Genomic DNA, 20,916 nt, shown 5'->3' on the forward strand with positions numbered 1-20,916 from the left:
AATGACCAATTCCATATGTTGCTTTAGAGGAAATCGTGTGTGTAATAGAAACACAGAAGTAGGGCAGGTATAAAAATAAGTGAATCCCAAGTTGTAATGGTTAAACCAAGTAGGTAAGTACAGTCTGGTGTGTAAATCACACACACACTGGCTGAAGCTGCTGGTCCCGAGCAGGGTCACGGCGAGCCAGAGCCTAACCCGGCAACGCAGGGCGTAAGGCTGGAGGGGGAGGGGACACACCCAGGATGGGACGCCAGTCTATCACAAGGTACCCCAAGCGGGACTCGAACCCCAGAACCACCAGAGAGCAGGACCTGTCGAAACCTGCTCCACCACTGTGCAACCCCTCCTTCTTGTGTGTAAATCATCATCATTTATTCATTTTAGAAGTTTATTTTAAGATTTAACGTTTAAATTTTATAAGTGAATTTTTATACTGTATACAAGAATAATGACCAACCCTATGGGGTTCACACACTCTCAAGCAGCACTGTATATGTATTTTATGTGTATCTTTTAGTAAAAAAGTAGGGAGTTGACACACACCAATGGAAATCATGTAAAGGCCTCAGATGAGAAACAGGGTTAACTTTTCCTTTAATAGTACAAATTTAGTTTTCCTGGTTGTGTCGAGCTCTTTTCTTAGACAAGATGGTTCGAAGCCCACAGCAGATTTTTTTGGCACAATCAGTTTACTAATGTGCTGTTTTTGGCCTTTCTTTGCAGGATTACTTCTGTTCATGTTCCCTCAACAGTATCATGAGTCCATCACTGAAGGCATTTCTCTGAATTTTTGATACAATTACAGGGGTGCCAAGGGGATAAATCCTCTTCTCAAGTGTCAGTGTTTTCAGCGCAAGAACTCAGATGACACAGACAGCAAATAAAAGGCAAAAAAGTAGCCTACACTGGTAATAGTTTTTAATATCATTCTAGACCCCCAAAATTGACACAAATTTAAAATATCACCAAATCTCAATAAAATGGGTGTAACAGTTTCAACTGTTAACACTGATTATCATGTCATAATTAATCATAATACTCTGTAGTACTGTGTGGCTGTTTACTGGTGTTCATTCAGCTCTTTTATAGTTATTACATACTGTGCACATCCTGTACATTTATCTGCACAAAACATAAATTCATAAGATACTTTGTACTTATGTATTAATTCAAACTTTAATACAAAAAAAAGACATAAAACAAAGCAAATTTTGCACTCACCGAAGGCAATGACATCAACTGGATACTCCAAATGAGGGCTGGGTACCACGATTACCGAGATTATAACAGGTTAAACTAGCAAATAAGGGCCGAAAGAGAACTGGTTATACCAAAGTGGATGGGAATTAAATGAAAGCCCTCGTAAAATTTAATAACCTAAATGGGCATATCTCATAGTATGACTTTTCTAGGAAAATTATTAGCACCACAGTGTTAGTCTGGTTAAACAAGCTCTTGTCATAAAGAGTGTTAAAGTGTTGGAGAAAACTTAGAACATTTATTCATCCTCTGTAAGATCTTGTCCAAATTAAGGGTTGCGGTGGTCTGGAGTCCATCCTGGAAACATAGGGTGTGAAGCAGGGTACACAATGAACAGGATACTGGCACATCACTGTAGAATCACACACACACACACACACACACACACACACACACACACACACACTCAGACTAATATAAGGGTCATCATTTTACCTGCAGCACACATCTTTAGGCTGTGGGATGAAACCCACATGAACATGGAGAAAATGTAAACTTCACACAGACTGAGTCAGACTCAAACCCCTGCCATACATTACCAACTCATATATGTAGGTGGTGTGTTTTAATAAGTGTTTGGGGTCTTAAATTTGTGTAGATGTTTCCAGCAGATAAAGATAAAATAATAACTGAATGAGTTTCTGAGAGCATCTAGGAGCAGAAATAACAGGCATGACCCAGGGTAGCTGAGTTGTAGCATAGCTTCTTTATTATTTTTATACTTTTTTGCATAGGAAAACATATTCACTTCCAGTAATGTAGTTACGAGCGATTGCTAACAGCGATGGCTGAATACAATGTTATAATAAAATATATTCAAAGCTGTAAAAGTTTCTCCCCACACCAGTTTGAAAAACACATGGGAAAATTCAGCTCTTGCAACATAAACACAGTAGGTCTGCTGTATGTCAACTAATTTGCTGAACAGATGATTTTGTTTTGCAGTTAATTCTTAACCAAAAAGCCAATAAAGAAAAAACAAATAAGCAAAATCAAGAAAATTGTTACTAACTAGTGTGTTTCTTGGTCTGTTCTGCTGGAAGAGACAGAACCAAACGTCCATGTTCTCTTTCCTGGTGTGAAGTATGTAGGTCTCTGCAGCAAGCAAGCAACTAATGATAAACTACCATGGTAATATTCTTAAAGTGTAATGAGGAAGAAAAAAAAAAAAACAAAAAAAATTACAAAAAACCCTCATAATTGAACACTGCATTAGAGTGCACTCTGAGAAAATCTTCCCTCCACAGATCCAACACTGAGATGTAGAGAAAGTAAAACAGCATGCCTTAAAAACATCAATCAAAATACAAAAAGTATGACGAAAACAATCCGTCTGCCGTTACAAGGTGAGGATCATTCGAGTGGTTTAGAAAAGAGGCCATTCGATAAAAAAACAGTCCTCCTCTGAATAAGGTCTCCAAGCTGGTTTTCCCAAATAATGACATCAAATGAGTTTCCCATGCTTCCCCTGATATGAAATACGAACTGTTTGCAAGCGGGTACCGGTTTGTTATTCCATTACTCTCTCCACCGTAAATGTGAGGTGGCATGTAGGCCTGATGGGAGAACCCATACAACACAATACAAGAGCAGAAAGCAAACAGCCAACGAGACTGGGGAACAAGACCACGACAGTCCTGGCCCAGAGAGTAGTGTTCAACAGCTCAGTGTAGCAACACACCATGCCCTCACAGAGAAAAAAGTTATTAAAATAATAATGCTGATTAGCAGTTAAATGACAGGCACTGCTTGTTAAGATCATTTTTGGTATTGACTCTTACATTTTTTGTAGTTTCTACCTGCTGGCTTACTGAAGAAAGAAATCTGAGCTCTTTGTGAGGTATGTATTTCTAAATTATCATGCAAATTCTTCGTTAACACCTATCAGAGACTGTCAGGGACGCTCTATCTCTCTCTCCTTGGCTTGATGGGGAAACACATGGTCAGAATCAAATTTGGTGAGATTTATTGTACACCACATGTAAAATTACATTTCTCTGCCACTTTACCTTGTAATTAGATGCCTTTGAAGGAACAATCATAGATCAAATCCTAAAACATGGCGATATTGCTATAAACATACACAATGCCGATTTCCGTAGACTCTCACGTAGGATTCCTACAAGCGCCCAGGAAACTTGCCCCTTGAACTTGAAGAGTGTGGGATGCTGCATTGTAAAGATGGACAATCGGATACATCTGAATGTGGTAAAACGGTCGTCAGTCACAAGGCGACTTGTCCACAGATTGATCTAGCTCAGATTTTGAAAAGAAACCAGGGGTCAATAACAGCTTCATTTCAAATATTCTCAACTCTAAACTGTCCTCAAAGTCACACGTTACATGGGAGAAAGCACGATTCCATACAATGAGCCTCATTCAACAGCTAAATGCAACAGCTGCCAGGCTCAGTACTTACAATGAAAATGCTGACATCAGGAAGTTTATTTGAAAGAAATGAGTGTTTTCAAAAAAACAGTCTTATATTGCGAAGTAGCAGAGATACATTTGGCCCAGTCTGTTGCTTGTGTACATAGCCCTTGTTTTGGGTCAGGGGAGGACAACTCCAGCTGGGACTTCTTTCTTTCTAAATGATAAATGTAGGGAATTAAGCTAAGATTTTAGTGATTTCAACATGAATGTGTGCAAAGACAGATCTGGAAGCAGAAGGTTAAAAAGCAGGAAGTCGAAGTGCGTGCCCTGTAGGAGCTGTCCAACCCTTGCATAAGGTCACATGGAAGTTCTGAAAATATTACTCAGACAAAAGATATTAGAATGATCCATGTGTTTTCCTCATGCACATTTAAAAGGAATGGTTTAAATAAATCCGACAGCATTCTGAAAAGGCCCAAATAAAAACCCTCTGAAAAGTTTAAAAAAAAAAAAAAGAGCAAAACCCCCTGGATCTACATTGGATTTTTAGCGCTGGCCGAAATGTTTTGGCGAAAACCAGAAAATAATTTTTTTTTTGGGTAAACTTCACTGCTTCCAATTCCAAAATGACAAAACACCAACAAAATCTGATTTTTAACAATCAAATCAGAGATCTGATTCATTTTACTGTTGTCACATTTTATTTTAGGTGCTCATTGTTCGGTAACCACACCCAGGGAAATGGACACATGTCATATTGAAGTTTCCGGAAATTAACAGACTCTGGCATTAAACAGAGTAAGTACGTTCTTGCGGAAAACTAGAGCAACATTCAGAATTAAGCAAGAAAGGCACTCGGAACAAAAACGGGTCTTATATCCAAAGTTTAGGAGACACACAAAGAAATTAGCATTTCAATTTTCGCCATGGGCACATGGGCAGAGGTTCCCCTGCGACCACATCTCCTGCGGACACCGGTGACCGTCAGCGCCCGCCGTGCTGTTGATTGTCCATGACGTTTCTAAAAACCTGGGTTCACCGGCCTGCGTCCCACAACTAAATCAATGGGGTCTGAAGATTGTACCATCGAAGGTGACATGCAAGTCATGACATAAAAGAACAGGCGAAACAGTATTCTTATAGCTATGTGATTTTCAGGTTTCCCAAGACAACTTGCAAGGAAACAAATGTAAGCAGCTGTTTTCTTTTTTTTTTCTCACTCTAAGTCTCAGCCCCTCCCTTTCTGCCTTTGTACCTCACACTGAGTACGGAAAGTATTTTTCAGAGATGCACATCCTGTATTTAAACAAAATTTTTATGTGAGAAACACCAATACCAGTATAGTGCCATCAGCCAAAGAAGAGAAAAAGGGAAAAAAAAAAGGTATTATGTGTGAGATTTTAAAGCAAGCATGACAATGGTAAAATCTGGAAGAAGAGAAAAGAAAAAAGAAAAGAAAAGAAACTGGGAAAACAATTGTGGGGAGAAAAAAGAAAATGTAAAACTGGTGACAATTATGAACATTCCCACGTGGCTGCCTTAAGTGTCCAGCTCTGTTTAAAATGACAAGAAGTGATGCTGAAGTCACTGTTGTTAGTGTCTCAGGCTGGAATCTCAGGTACCTTCTCCAAAAACTCATGCAGATGATCACATTGAGCAAATAATTATTTTATGCAGCTTGGCCACAATGACAAATTGTGGCAAATTGCCTATGACAAATGCACAAACAGAAACACATCATCTCTCAAACGAAAAAAAAAATCAATTATACACATTTTGCATCGCCTTCCCATTAGCATACCATAAAGCAATCATGCACCCAATTTGTATTCAAATTGTAACAATCTTTCAATGATAAAAAAATTACTACCAAACTGTAGTACTGAATTAAGGTAAAAAGAGTATTGAAACAAGGTAAAAAGTATCACTTTACATGAATCACTTCCAAAGTATTCAAATATCAGAGTAAGTTCAACCATCACCTGTAGCCATCTTAAAGAGTGCAACGAGGTAAAACCCTATCCTTGATAAAAAGCCTGTCAGTCATACGTAGCTGAATTAGATACAAAAAGTTTCTTAAAAGATGCTTTGCGGCACACATAGCTGCAGGACCACTGCGAAGGCTGGACTACCACGGGGGACCTGGGCCTGGAACCTTTGTCCTGTCCCCGGCCCCTCATGCCCCTGGACCGACACACCCCTGGCCATGGGTTCAACTGAGAGTGATGAGTGTGGAACAGTGCAAATCTTCACAGGACATGTGGTGAAGCGATGGAGTCTGCACCCTATTGGTCGACCCAGGAACGGGAAGCAAAGATGAGACGGGTGGGTAAAAATTGCCTCCATGTCATCCCTTGTTTGTAATACTTACTACAACACAGTACAGTAATGTAATAATAAGTCACACGCACAGGGCAAAAATACATACTGGTGTATAAGTTAAAGTGCCTTAACAGTTGTGAGCAACCGGAACAGCATCGGTAGCTTCTACACTCACACAAACCTCGTCTCCGAGACGGACTTCTAGTGTTTCTGTCTTTCGCAAATACTAAGAGTTGTCATTTAAACAGATGACAAATTGATATTATTAATACATAAGTAGCATCTCATCATGCTAAGAAAGTTCCTGTAGGGGCGCCAGAACCTTACACTACATTTATTCATTCAGCTGACGCTTTTCTCCAAAGTGACTTACAATGTAAAGCTACTTACAATTATTTACCCATTTATACAGCTGGGTAATTTTACTGGAGCAATTACAGTAAGTACCTTGCTCAAGGGTACTACAGCTGGAGGTGGATTCAAACCTGTGACCTTTGGCAACAGTGCTAACCACTATGCTACCAGCTTTACCTTATGTGCAGAATGAGAACAATGGAAAAAATGAGCAAGAAATAAAAAAAAAAAAAAAAAAAAGAAAAAACAATGAAACAGCAGAAGAAAACAGATTCCGTAAAACTGCACACTTCTGCTCAGGTCATACCCCTGCCGCACCACATGTCCTGTTTAACAATTGGAAAAGTTGCATGCTGCTCTTTTTTGGGGAGGCTCTGCTGGATCTGACGGATCGAACGGGATGCTGTGATTGCAGCAATCCACATCTACCAGGGGTGGCGCCAAGGAGCACAAACTGCCATCTCCAAGGATTTAAGACGGGCATGTAAACAATACTCTTCTTCTACCTCTCCTTTACTTAATAGCTACTACCAGCATCGCAATATCCGCTGCAGAAGCAATACTGCGTGCTGCACAACAAACGACCGCTTGGCCTTTTTATGGCCGTGCTAAAAATACACACATCATAAACAATATTGCCGGCGTCCTAACCGAAAAAGATATCTCCCACCCTGTTAGTCAGTGAAACATTTCAAAATTGGCAAATCAGCTTTTGTACAAACACATTTTTAAATACTTGTTCTGCACGTGTGATTTCTGACAAAAGTAGCTCATAGTGTAGAAATATGAAAAGCAAGCTCCATTTCAGCTGTGCATAAAAAGCCTTAATGTGCATACTGAGAAATTTAACGTTAGCTTTTGTCTCCTCCAAAAAAAATACAGCTGCAGCATAAAACTAAACATCCTGTTTGTGAATTTGAAAGATCTTGATGATTTTTCGAAAAATCACGGTAAAAATGGGACAAACTGGGTACTTAACAAAACTGTACAGCATACGAGTCTCGTTCCCTATAGCAGGACGGTGCTTTGCTGCGTACGGCGGGGAGCGAGTCGAACACTTTGCTGTTCCCCACAGACACAATTTTCCAAGTAGTGCTAAAATATTTGCGCTCTGCCAGGCCTCCAGTACGCCACAGCAGTTCAAAACTCAGCTCGTACCAAATCCCCCTCCTCCTGCTTGCCAAGACTACTGGTAGGGCAGTATTGCACACCTGTACAACCAGAGAGCTGCAAAAGCGCGGGAGACTAGACATGTAAGCCAGCTCCACACCACGCGGACACACACGCACGCAAATCGTGAATACAGGCCCGACTCCTTTGCAACAATACCGGCAGCATGGAAAGCATGCCAGCTTGTTTAAAGTCAATTTAAAAAAACCTCTCAGATGTTGGAGTTGTATTTATTTCAAGTTATTTTTCTTATCCAGTTCTGACTTTTTTCCGCTCAAAATCCACGACCCACACCAGGCGATCACAATATTTCCTCACTGTTGGCTACGTGACAGTGAAGAGCTGTTGCAGTGAGTTCAATTTAAATGGGTAGAAATACTGGTGCTAAAATCTCTGTTCACGAACAGATTCAAAGTGTGATCTGGGCTCTGGGGAGTGAGGTGAGGGTCGGGACTGTTGGGAAAAAAGACAACAAGAAAGAGCTCATAAGTCCAGTGAATCCTTCACACAGCTTCAAGTAGTGCTTCACAGTTCTGTGTTGGAAATCTGCACCTCTCTGCTCTGCACATACTCCACTTGCTTCAGTCTTGGAGCTCAAGAAGTAAAAATTAAAGAAATAATTAATGCTGAGTCCTTAAAATAAATTGATAACAACGAAAGGGGGACAAGACAGCGTCCCAATTCAGAAGAAGCTGTTCCAGCAACGTTTGATCACTCTCTCATCTCAGCCTTCTCTTTAAATGTCATCTTTCACTTTATTGTTAATTAATGGCCCTACTTTTATAATAACAAGCAATCACACATGCAGCACTGATATTAATATTTTTCTTGCAGCAAAACTGATTACATCAGAGAAGAACTTATTATTCTTTACAATTTTTAAAATCAATTTAGTATTATTATTTTTCTTATTATTATTCGTTACCAAAGGCAAGGCACATAATGTGGTATATAAAATATCGTGCAAAGTTTAAGCGTAACATTAGGGAACTCGAATGAAAACTAAGGAACGATAAAAAGGTAAAAAGGCTTTTACAAACAGCTCTCTGTTCCATGGGTTTTGGGGGGAGGGGAGGGGAGGGGAGGGGAGGGGAGGGGGGGGCTGATTTCAGGAAATGTTATGCCATGCACCCATATTCAGCTTTAATGCTGGTCAATAGAGCAAAACTGACTTGACTTTCTAGTTCAAAAGCACCATGCATTGTTAAATGTCAATACATTTCGTATCAGCACCTTTAACTCCTATTTAACTGTAAAATTAATTCCTATTGTGTTCACAAATGCAGGTGTGGGCCGCCAAAGCCAACACCCGCACACAGAGATGTGCAGTTCCCAAGCTGTCTCAAGGTTATCCTAAAATAACCAGCATGAATGATCAGCATCCCTTTACAAACTGACATATATACATATATACATCAACATGTATATAGACACATACACACGTATTCGATATGCGTCAGTTCGGATAAGACAGGGGCTTGCCCACCCCCCCCCACCCCCAACACACAACACTGTCCTAGGAGACCCCGGTGCGAGGTCAGCTCACATCTGCTGCTGCTCACTGTAGAGGCTTTGAAGCTGAACACCCTCTTGGTCTCTTCTCTCCTCCTTACGCCTAATATTGATTTCCACTCCCATCCATCCACTACCCGAGGCTCAAATCTCCTAAAAACTTGAGAGAACACATGCACACACGCAAGCACGCGCGCGCACACACACAAACACGAACACACACACACACACTTGCAGTACAGTTTGTTAGGCACTTCTCATGGCTTTAGGATTTGGGTTTGGTAGCAAAGTCTCAAGCCCTGATGGTTTTTTTTCTTAGGTATCAGTACTGATCCTAGAACACTCTTCTCTTTACCTTCTGTAACAATTTCGTTGTCAAATGAAACAGAGGTACTAGCCAGCCACAACTTATTGGGATAAATACATTAATACTGGGCGCCTAGTCCCTTCCTCACACTAAGGCAACTCTTCCAAAAATGTGAAATCCAGGGCACTGATCTCAAAGGTTACCAGGTTTTACATTTACCAGCCAGATAAAGAATTCGTTCATTTGTATAGCTATGCCAGACTCTATTGCAAAATAGAGGATTTTGCATTTTTACCTAGAAAGCAGCACACTTACTACAGTGAAACAAGAAAAGGTGACATTCCGTAAGTTCAAATCTTTTTCCTATTCAAAATGTTTCCTTTTTTCCTGCATTTTCACTTTTACACAGCGTATACCATCCTAAAAAAAAAACACATAAAATGCAAAAGAACAGTCTCAACAGTTCATATTAAGAGCTGAAAAAGCCAATGCCAATAATTAATGCACCCTGCTACCAAACAGACACACAGTCTCCAAAGAAATTTAATCTACTTCTGAACTGCAGCATTTTAAATGGAAAACCCTCAAAATGATTAGCTGCTGAATGCAAAAAATGTACTTTGTAGTAGTGCAATGCCTTTACTTTGCAATTTAACCTATAAAATAGTTTAAACATATATATCTTCTTCACCCAATACTGCTGCAATAGTGCTAGATCTGTTTTAGTATATTTCACCATGCAAGAAAACAAAATTATTTACTTGATTAGAAGTTGTCTCCAATAAAAACAAGTTAATGACTCCAAGGTAAGGGGGGTGAGGGATATTGCAGGAGTTGCAAAAGAAACTGAAAATTTTCCAAAAAAATCTAAAGGAACTGTATTTGTTCCACTGGAGGAAAATGCCATTCAAATAATTTCTGAGTTTTGTTGACTTCCTGTGTTCGGCCTTAGGGAGGTCAGCACGTTTGGTCACTTGGTGGCCTCAGAAACAAGGACTAAGAGCAGAGGGGATCAGTCATGATCCTGATCTGCGCTCGTCCCTGCTGATGTGCCTTTGCTGTATGGCCTTACTGAGGGCACGGCACAGGGGTCTCAATCCTCTTCCACGTTACGTCGGTCACATGGGTCTGCATCGGGACTGGCCAGCCAGCGAACTTAAAGGCTAAAGCCAGAAGTCCATTCTGGATGGACTATGTTCCAAGCTTGCCAGCTGGGGGTCTTCCAGTGCAGGGTTCGGGACAGTGATGCTCTGGCTTTCTTCAGAACCCCAAGGGTCAAAGGTTTGCAAGACTTACGTATATCTTGCAAGACAGGGACCCACCCACCCACACTAATACTGAGCAGCATATTTACCACTAGGCCTCGCTTAATGTTCACTGCTGTTCTTTGCCACTTGCAAAATTTTAGCATCAATAACTGCCCAAGTGCATTAATGGAGAGCTAATACACATGTAATGAAAAACAATGTCCCCTAAGATACACGATTCTATGATTGTCCAGAAAAAATGAAAAATTAAATAAAAAGTTACGGGGTGGTGTCTCAAAGAAATTCAACTTCCAATCTGAAATTATATTTCCTCCCTACTCACCCCACTTTCAAAACCAGGGATTGTAACTGTCTTACAGCCTTAGGAAAAAATAGAATCATTTAAACATTTCCTTTTAGATTCCACTGTAATGTGGACTAAGAAAATAAAGGTTATATTCATTTTGCATATATGAGGAAGCAGCACCTGTAGCAGAAGGAGGGTGTTGAGGCTGAACGTTCCAGGGAGGACGGGGGTATACTGGAGAAGAGGGGGTAGTGTTTTTGCCCGCCATCTTGACCACCCTCAATACTGTCTCTTCTTTTCCTCGACTCTCTGTCCGTACCTTCTTTTCTCTCTCTTCATTGAAAGGCGAGTTGAAATTTTAAGCATTTTTATATTGATATATATAAACATATATGCATACATATATATATATATATATATATATATATATATATATATATATATATATATATACACCCAGATATATACACTGTATGGTGTATTGGTGTTTTTCCTCTTGCAGCTCCTTTACATTTTAACATACTAATCCAAAAAAGAAAACAGAATCCCAAATCCGTGTGTCTATTGTTTATAAGGTGTCCTTTTTCTTGTTCAGTTCCCCAGATACCAGGACTGAAAGAGGAACAAAAAGAAAGAATTATAAGAATTACACGTGAATTCAGCCGCTCTCCAGTGAACCAATTTAACTAGTACAATCACAGTGTAAAGAATGTGAGCTGCATGTACTCATTTCAGAGGCAAACTTTAGTGATTGTTACAAAACACTATGAAAAACATTCATCGTTACATAGCGTCATCACTTAACCCAAAGCAATCCAAAATGCCATCACAGATTTACTGTGTGACAATAGTATGAAATCAACAAGAAATTTTACAGAATCACAAAAGTAACACAAAGTTCATTCCCATCCCTTGATAAATGAAATGAAATGAAATACCGATTGAAGCTCCAGACTGGGGCAATTTAGAAAGCCCAAGTCGCCTGAAACACATGTCTTTGGACACTCCTTTGGACATACCAGATGAGGCGGTAAGGCTCCAATGCTACCTGCCGTTCTACCATCCCTCCCATCAAGCCGCATACATTTATATTTCCAAATGGCTAAGGTTTCAGTCCCAAGAATTAATATGCAATTTTGCTTCATTCACATGAAGAAGAGTATCTGCATCTTAGGTGTAAGTATTGTAACAGTGGTGCACTTTACCAGCACGCTCCCTGGACCGACCGGTCACTATCCACCGCATCTGGTCTCAGTATATGTTCCACTGATATGTTTTCCAAAGTCTTGCCAATGAATGTGTCCCCTGCTAATGGAGCCCATACACTTAACTCCTGCTGAGGCCCACGGAAATCAGAGCTATTAAAAATAATATGTGGCAACAGTACTATTAGAGCCAGAGAGAGATACCAGCAGAACTCAAGCGAAAGCCTCTTCAGAAATATGTTCTAATAATATTTTGGCCTGAAAACCGCTGAATCGTTTTCACATTTGGCAATACAGCCTTAGGATTTTCTGCCAAGGCGCCGGTCGTTTTAATGGTCCTCAGACAGGCAGTTTCAGCCTATAGCCAAATGTACTGACTTAATTGCAGCTGAGCCATACATTATGGAACTTGTGGATGGAGGGAATGAAAAACCACGTGATGCGCTGTTTCATATCTACATGCGCGTGCATACGCTGCATAGCTTATGTTCACATATATCCATCTCTTTTCCCATCTGTAAAACACCTTGGCTGGTGAAGACTATTAAAAAAAATGAAAAAATATTGGATATGGGTACAAGCAGCACATAGCTGTATTCCTGTGTGAGTTAAAATCACATGAGAATTAAATAGGGCGACGCAGAGAGAAGACTTCTTTGCGCTGTCATTCACAGAAATTGAAAACACATGAAAGCATTTAACAGCGGTGGTCGATGCCGAGTGACTAAAGAAGTGATTGTTTAACTTTTTCTGCAAGGGGGAATGAGACCATGTTGCATGGACATGAGACGTACACTGAGCCCTACATCTCTAGGGGCAGGCAAACGAGGGAGTGCTTGCACACGCGTGCTCTGTACATAGTCACTGACGTTCAGGCTTGCATTTCAGTTTTCTCAGTACAGTTTCATGGCGTTGCATAAATAGGCCATCATACATAAATGCAGCTAATAATGTTTCAGAGCACAATATGATTTACTGCCTGCTTAATACTAAAGTCACGGTTCAGTGGGTTTGTGAGTCACATCTTGGAGCCGGACTCCTTCATCAAAGGGGATTTCTTTTAATTCTCACTAACTCATGTGCAGCGCATGGCAGCTACACGAGTTCAGTGAAGAAAGCGCTACGCTCCTCCAAATATAGCTGGCAGCAAAAAGCAATTTCAATGATTGATGTGTATTTCAAGACAGCACATTTTAAAAATGGACACTTTGCAGGGGATCACGTAAGGTCGATTTAGTCTCGAGACCAATCTGAAAAAGCAGCTGGGGATCTCATGAAACTGCACAGATAAAAAAGCACATTGAATCAAAGCAGACAATGTGAGAAACAAATTAGGAATCAATCCAAACAATCAGCGGGAAAGTGCACTGTTTGAGGCCACAGTCTCAGACGGTAGCCTTCTGCTCTATTCAGCATTCCTACTCTTAAAATTCACCAGAAAGACTCAAGTAAATCTGAATTTTGTCAAATCATAATAAAAAGGTACTTTTACTGGTCTGTTGAGAAATGTGTTGCATGCTGAATGTCCATAAAAAAACACAAATATGGAAAAATAAGGAGCTGTAAAAACATTGAGTGTACTCGGAAATATTTACCAAGAAAGCAAAACGAGGCCTAGAGAACTACAGCAGTTTCACTTTTAAAGGAGCTTTCAGAGAGCTTTGTTTTATCTGAGAACCTCCTAGGAGGAAGTACTGGAAGGATTTACAACAGGATCAAATTCTGGTACATTCTGAAGATTCTGGTCACTGTCTACAAAACCATCAACGGATCTGCTCCCTGATAGCTATCTTAGATTTGATTACTCTCTACAACCCAACCAGACTGCTACTCTCCTCCACCTCTGCCCGTTTTCATTGTCCCACACAAAAAAGTCCAAAATCAGAAACACAAAGGATGTTCCCTTCTCACTCACAACTGTTGAATCCTCTCACCATTCAAGAAGGGGCTCAAAAATCACTACTTTTGAATTCACTTTTCCTGTGATCTCCTGTGTGCTTGTACCTGATAAACATGTACTATGTTATCTGTTTAATAAGTTAAAAAAAAACTAAACATAACTGCCTCTGTAATGTATGCTGGTTCATATGGTGGAATGTGACAAATCGACTGTACTCAAGAATCATGTGTCTCCATCTAAATATCTCCTTCTGTTGATGTAATGCATTCTTTGCATTGTTTTGAGATGTATGTCGCTTTGGAGAAAAAGCATCTGCAAAATGAATAAATGCAAATGGAAACGTAAATGCATTGAAGACAGTGAACAGGAACTGGTCTTCTGACAGTCCCAGAATTCAGGTGTGCAAGAACACCACTATCCTTTCTGAAGTGTTCTTTCTGAAGTTACTTTACTGGATATGCTCTTAAAGCACACTTGCACAGGGAGCCAACACTAAATATGAGGTCTGTGTCATAACAAATAGTCATAATTAATAATTAGTACAATTAACTGTTGCAAACCCACAATTGCAATTGCAGAATTTCAAAGTACACATAAATTGAACAGACACACACATTCATTCACCCATACCATCTTATACATCAAGATTTCAAGAATTTGTACCACTCATCCTGGAATAAGGACTCTGTCCCCAGTTATCCAGTACCAGCAAGTTGTTTGGTTACCAAATACAAGGTGAAACATCTACAAATTCATAACCAAATGAGCGACCCACATAGACTGGTAACTAGTTCCATTGATGAAGCTGTAAACTGCTTTACGTTCAGTCTGAGGATGCTGGGAACAAACACCACAGAGGTTTGTGTTTACATGGAATGCTACACTGTGTTCTTGTGTGCAGCAATATTCTTTTCATTTTGGTTTTTCCATGTCCCCAAAAAAACTAATAAACTCAAGAAAAAAGAAAAGTCAAGAGCCCAAAATGAAAGAACTGCTCATAAAAAAGTGGGCAGCATTATGACTAAAGCAGTTGCCTTCCAATCTGTACATTCCTTGTCTGAACCCCACTGCAGTAGCCTTGAGCAAGGCACTTACCCTAAATGGCTTTGAGAAGAACACCTCATTGGCAGCTACCGAAGCAAGCATATAAACACAATGGTGGTATCAGACGGACAAAGTTTGCCTTGTGGCTCTACCTTCAGACAGAACCTTAAATTGCAAGGTACATCTTTAAATGTACAGTATCTAACTGCAAGCTGCTTAGTGCACAAACTCTTTTCCACTTTGTCTTCTTCTTTCACATTCCATTTTAATGATACCTACTAGACACTTACATTCTTTGAGCAGCCAAGAAATAAACTGTTAAAAAATAATCATGTGCTGTGGTTTCTGCTCAAATGTGAAAATTGTTGTGAAACCAACACTCCACTGGTGGAATTTTCATAACACCAACTTCACTCTCTTCAAGCTCACACAAATTCTAAAATTTTATTAAGCTGACAATAAAGGCAACAAGTTTGAAAAGGGAGTAATTCTTCATTAATGTTAGAAAAATATTGTCAATGGTTCTGTATGTTGTGGGTGATATCTGAGTTAACTTTATGTTGGTTTATGACTGGATTCTTTTCTGCATAACAAATAATAGGAATAGCTTCTTCTGAGTCCATCTGGTTACCTTACAGATGGATTTTCAGGAACTAATTAGGAAGATGAATGGGTGTGGTATGATGCAGAAGCAACAATGAATGTACTGTTAGACGCTTTTAGACAAACATAAATTTTGCTCATTCGAGAATGGTATTTGTCCCAGTATTTGATTTACTCAGTCATTGATCAAAACAGTTACATTTCACATTAACTGGGAACTTTGTAAGAAACTTTGTTTTACCATAATAGGGGCAGGAAAAGAAGAAAAGATATTTGAACGCAATGTTCAGCACTCTTTGGTCATGCTCTCGCTGTTAACTGCAGCCCAAGAATCCACAGCAACTCTGCAATAAATCATTACTAAGTGAAAGGATGGGAAAAAATACATGTTGTAGTGTTGCTATTTTATTTTACTCCCTCCACACTAGCATCAACTAAAAATAAAAAGGGCCTAATTTTAAATACGGATGCCTTGGATCTTCAGAAAAAGTAGAGTACTAAATTCATTTCCCTACTGAGAGAAAGAAGAGAAACATTTATGTATTTCCTTGTAGACTTTTAAGCTATGTCAGGAAGCTGCCACTTATAATGCTGCTTGTTCAACAGTACTACAAGGTCTGGTGAATGTTAAACTCTAAAAACATTTGTAACAGGTTCCTCCTGAGCGATTCGGGTGATAAAGACAGAGACCCTGAGGTCAGGCACAGAGACGTTTGGCTGCGACTATGATCATCATTTAGGCACATCATGACTGGCATCATTTTCCGACTGAGAAAGGTCTTTAGCCATCCAGGATTTGCCAGCTGACTGCAACCTTGGGACCGATTAGCTATATTATGCCTTGTTATGGAGAACCTCTGGGCTACAGGGTTCAAACTGACTAATGGTCATGTGGTAGTATACTAGAAAAGCCAAAACTGCTGTCCCTGAATTATTTTGGATGAGAAATGTTGCAAACACTCAAGTTCAACAGAGGATGGGAATTGAACACTGAAGAAAAAAACAGTAGCTGATCTAAAATTCTCAATAGTAAACCGAAAACTATAACCCAAAACAAAAAAGTGTCCTATAAATAAAAACTGAGTTCGTCAGGAAGCAATGCCCCAAGTGTCCTGACATAGCACTCCGCAGGAATAGCAAAAATGAGGGAAGGTACTGATTGGTTAGACCCATTCTATTTCTTTATTCTGTAGCCCCTGAAGTACAAGTTTATTCTTCACTTACATCATGTCTGGTTTCCCCTAGCAACCAGACAGCCCTGGATGTGGCTATCCCCAGTGTGAGGGCATAAAGACCCCCTCTCAGACCCCCCTCAACTTCTTTTCAACCATGTGCCCCTTCCAGGAGTGGAGCTGTCGGCTGCCATACAAGAAGCCCTGGAGAGTGGATTCAAACCCAAGGAATCCCAGTCCTGGGGTAAAGCCACATAAGTGCAGTACAGTGCTGCTTACAGAACACAAAGCCCCCTCACCTTCTCCAGCATAAGCAGGAGGAAGACAGCAGGAACGCTGAGCCCTTCACACTTTAGCATTTAACACGATCCGAGAACCGAAAAACAACAGAACTGGGCAGGACAGATCTTAATTGCCCGCTACTCTCTACCCACCCCAAGCCATGCCTTTATTTCTTCATCCACAATTAGCTGTCTGGGTAATTAAGACTTGTGTATTGTGGTCTGATGCCCCCAAATGTGTGGGGTGTGGACTCTAGACCATCCTTTCTCCCATGTCACCCCTAGTTCTTCTCCATTGCTCCGAGATGTATCAAGTGACAGCTGACACACCGGAGTTAAAAACCCCCTATACACAGCAAATCCGAAGGCAAGGTCTCCAGTGTCCAAACTGGAACCGGGGTTTCCAAGGATCAAAGATGGCCCCACGAACTCATATGATTTCAATATTAAAAAATGTTTCTAATGGCCATGCTTAAGCGTCCAGTAACTGATTCCCAGTGTTATTTTGGTTTAATTAATAAAGGTACACCATTGTTCTGCCCATGTGGCTGCTTCCACCCCACAACTTGCCACATCATCTCTCTAATACCCTTTGTTTTTTCTGTCCGTTTGTTTCTGTATACACCATTATTGGTAAATCTGTGTTATAATATACTGTGTCCCATTGTTTGTAGAACTGGCGTGCAATGTCTGAATAAGTGGTTTCATGGAAACTCTGGCTCAGTCTTGTCACAATTTAACAACTGATTCTTGCCAGCAGTCCAGTTTAAAGAAGGCAGTGGCTGCTTCCTCTACTTTTTGCAGTCCTTACATCGAATCTCCTTATAGGCAGGCTAATGATGGCACTGGTGAACTACCTGGGGTAAAACTGCTGAGAAAGCACACACACAGTACTAAATTAACCACAGATTTTCAACAATCCATGTCAGGGAATGTTCATGTGGTACCTGTAAACAGTCTGTCTGTGTGCTCTGTCTGACTGCCAAAAATTTTTAAAGTGTGTAATCTTGTAAAGTATCTAGGGTTTCAAATTGCAAAGGAATGTCTAATCATGGAGCAGGGCATATCACTCAAAATGATTTTAAGTCCACTCTTAATCTATATTCCATAGCCACAGAGCCATCAGTAGCACTCACCACTTGTTGAGCAGTCCTGCCCCACCTGCCAAACATTTATATCATTATGTCTTACTCTGGTGTACTTACACTTTCTTTACAGCAGAAAAAACACTGCATAGCAGCAGTATGCTTCGACTTCCCTTAGAATGACACTATAGGTTTCTAGTACAGCGCTGCTGGTCTCATCATCCAAACTGGGCTTCTCCTATAGAGGTATTATACTGCTATACTTATCCCACACACAACTTCGTTAATTTGTTCTATGCAATCATCCCGTTATACAAATTCTTGCAGCGAGGGAATCAAATTACTGTTATTTTTTATGGAAAAACATAATCAGGTTGTGGAAATAAAATGTCTCCTAAAATTCATTAAAACGCAGTTTTTTATGCTTGACAATTATAATGCTTTATAATATTTGCAAAAAATTATTATATATCCATCTTTTACTGTATTTTCCTTCATTCGTTCATTATTGATAACTGCTTGTCAAACGCAGGGCGACAGGTTCGGAGTCTACCCAAGAAGCACAGGGTATGAGATAAGGGTACACCATGGACACAAACAATATGATAATTGGGTTCATGGATGTTAATGACATAAAGAAATAAAGTTCAGGAAGGAGTAGAAAAAAGTGATTTTATACATACACTCATCACTTATTTAATGGGTTCCTGTAGAACAGGAAACTTGGCTAAACATAGTGTATTACTATCTAATTTACCCTGGTAAAAATTATTATTCACACACACAGAGAGTGTCCGAAACTGCTTGTCCCGAGCAGGGTCACGGCAAACCGGAGCCTAACTCGGCAACACAGGGCATGGGGCCGGAGGGGACACACCCAGGATGGGACGCCAGTCCGTCACAAGGCACCACAAGCAGGCCTTGAACCCCAGACCCGCCAGAAAGCAGGACCCAGTTAAGCCCGCTGCACCACCACATCCCCCTGTTATTAGTATTCATAAAGCGTTAATCTAGTGACCTAATGAATATCTCACACACATTTTCGGAACCGCTAGTCCCATACGGGGTCGCGGGGAGCCGGAGCCTAACCCGGCAACTCAGGGCGTAAGGCCAGAGGGGGAAGGGGACACACCCAGGACGGGACGCCAGTCCGCCGCAAGGCACCCCAAGCGGGACTCGAACCCCAGACCCACTGGAGAGCAGGACCCGGTCCAACCCACCGTGCCCCCCTTCTAATGAATATCTCATAAAATTAAATATTTATTCTAAATGCTTATCAGCACCCCTAAGCGTAGTGCCTGCATGCTTTGACATAGAAAGTGGTCTTGTGAACTTTGTTGATATTGTAAACATCTGTGAGCCCAATTATCATAATTTCATAACAGGAATAATGTTTTATCTTACAGTCTTAACCATAATTGAAATGATATGGTTTAGTGGGTGAGCTACAAGAGGAGATAATTATAGATTATAGATCAGATATGCAATATCCTAGCCAGCAATACACTTCCCAGTAATATGGAATGAGAGATGTTGAAATGATGGCACTGCGTAGGACAGCAGTATCTGTGTCACACCAACCTGTGTCAATCTTCCTATTAATGAAAGCCAGTTGCATCTAACAAAAGGACAGTTACTACATTACATTTACATTTATTCATTTAGCAGACGCTCTTCTCCAAAGCGACGTACATCTCAGCGAAAATACAATTTGTGCATTAAATTAGGAGAAAGAGAGACATAGTTGCTGTGATTCTTAAGTAAACCTAGTTTGTTTCTTTCCGCTTGATTATAATAATATACACACACATATACACTATGTGTATTATAAGAAGCAGCTGGTCTGAAGACAGAGGAGAAATGTTTTCTTGGAGGACTGGCAGGTGGAGGATGTACAGTATTTCTTCCTAGTTTGCCCTTGTGATATTTTGGTATTTTTGAGAGGTTTCATTTCTCTTTCTCAGTGAGGGGCACAGACAGATGAGTGTATACACAGTATGCAACATGGGAAGAAAAGGTCAAAAGAAACCTACCTGTGCCTGATAGAGACCACTATGGTCCCGAGGACCAATCCCTACAAACGATCGGCTGGCTGGGGGCGTCCCAGGGGTGGAATATGCTGGATGATGAGGGGGGGAGAGAAAGACAGAAAGAGAGAGCAAGTAAAAAACCCAACAGAGGCACAATACAATATGCATAAGAACAGTGTGTACATCCCTCAGTGAAAGCTCATCTGTCCTTTTTTGTAACTGTACAGAATTTTAGCTTTATTGTTTAGTGTATTCAAGGTGGACATGCCGGCCTTGCAGCTACATTACCAGCATTTTATTTACATAAATGTTAATTCGACTGGCAGGCAGTATTATCACGGAGGGACCCCTTTCAGCAGGCACCATACACGTCACAATGAAGATTCAATTCAATCCAATTTCTTTTTATACTGGTAACTAGAATCCACTGACCAGATTTGCCATACTAAAAATTTACAGGATTCCTTTGAATAACAAGCATAATTCAGTCCTGGAGATCTTAAAGTGCATTCTCATAAATTACTTTTAATTACAATTTCTTTTAAATATAATTCAAAACTGGAACAGGCATTCCTCAACCAAGGTTCACCTGTCTTTTGCCAAACACACAAAATCCCAGCTTTAACTTTTCAACGCAAGAATCTTGAAATTCTAAAGAAAGTCCAGAATATTAGAGCTCAACAGGACCCTTTTAAATCATACATGTTTAAAATTGTGGGGGGTGTGGTGGAGCAGTGGGTT

The 20,916-nt window shown here is 40.3% G+C and overlaps 1 protein-coding gene across 3 annotated transcripts in view; it reads right to left on the reverse strand.

The window, feature by feature from the left end:
* Positions 1-914: 914 nt before the first annotated feature.
* LOC108940004 (nuclear factor 1 C-type-like) overlaps positions 915-20,916 on the reverse strand; it is a 105,921-nt gene continuing 85,919 nt past the window's right edge. For 2 of the 3 annotated variants that reach the window (XM_018761746.2, XM_018761739.2), the window contains exons 10-11: positions 20,179-20,264; positions 915-1,560 (exon numbers count right to left, since the gene is read on the reverse strand). In XM_018761746.2, the coding sequence (XP_018617262.1) occupies positions 1,474-1,560; positions 20,179-20,264 (173 nt within the window). In that variant the 3' untranslated portion in view covers positions 915-1,473. Of the gene's footprint in view, positions 1,561-11,276; positions 11,468-20,178; positions 20,265-20,916 lie in introns of those variants that run through there. The other variant, XM_018761756.2, reaches the window with a different exon arrangement.

Source organism: Scleropages formosus, chromosome 2 (assembly GCF_900964775.1).
Source record: "Scleropages formosus chromosome 2, fSclFor1.1, whole genome shotgun sequence".
Lineage (NCBI taxonomy): Eukaryota > Metazoa > Chordata > Actinopteri > Osteoglossiformes > Osteoglossidae > Scleropages > Scleropages formosus.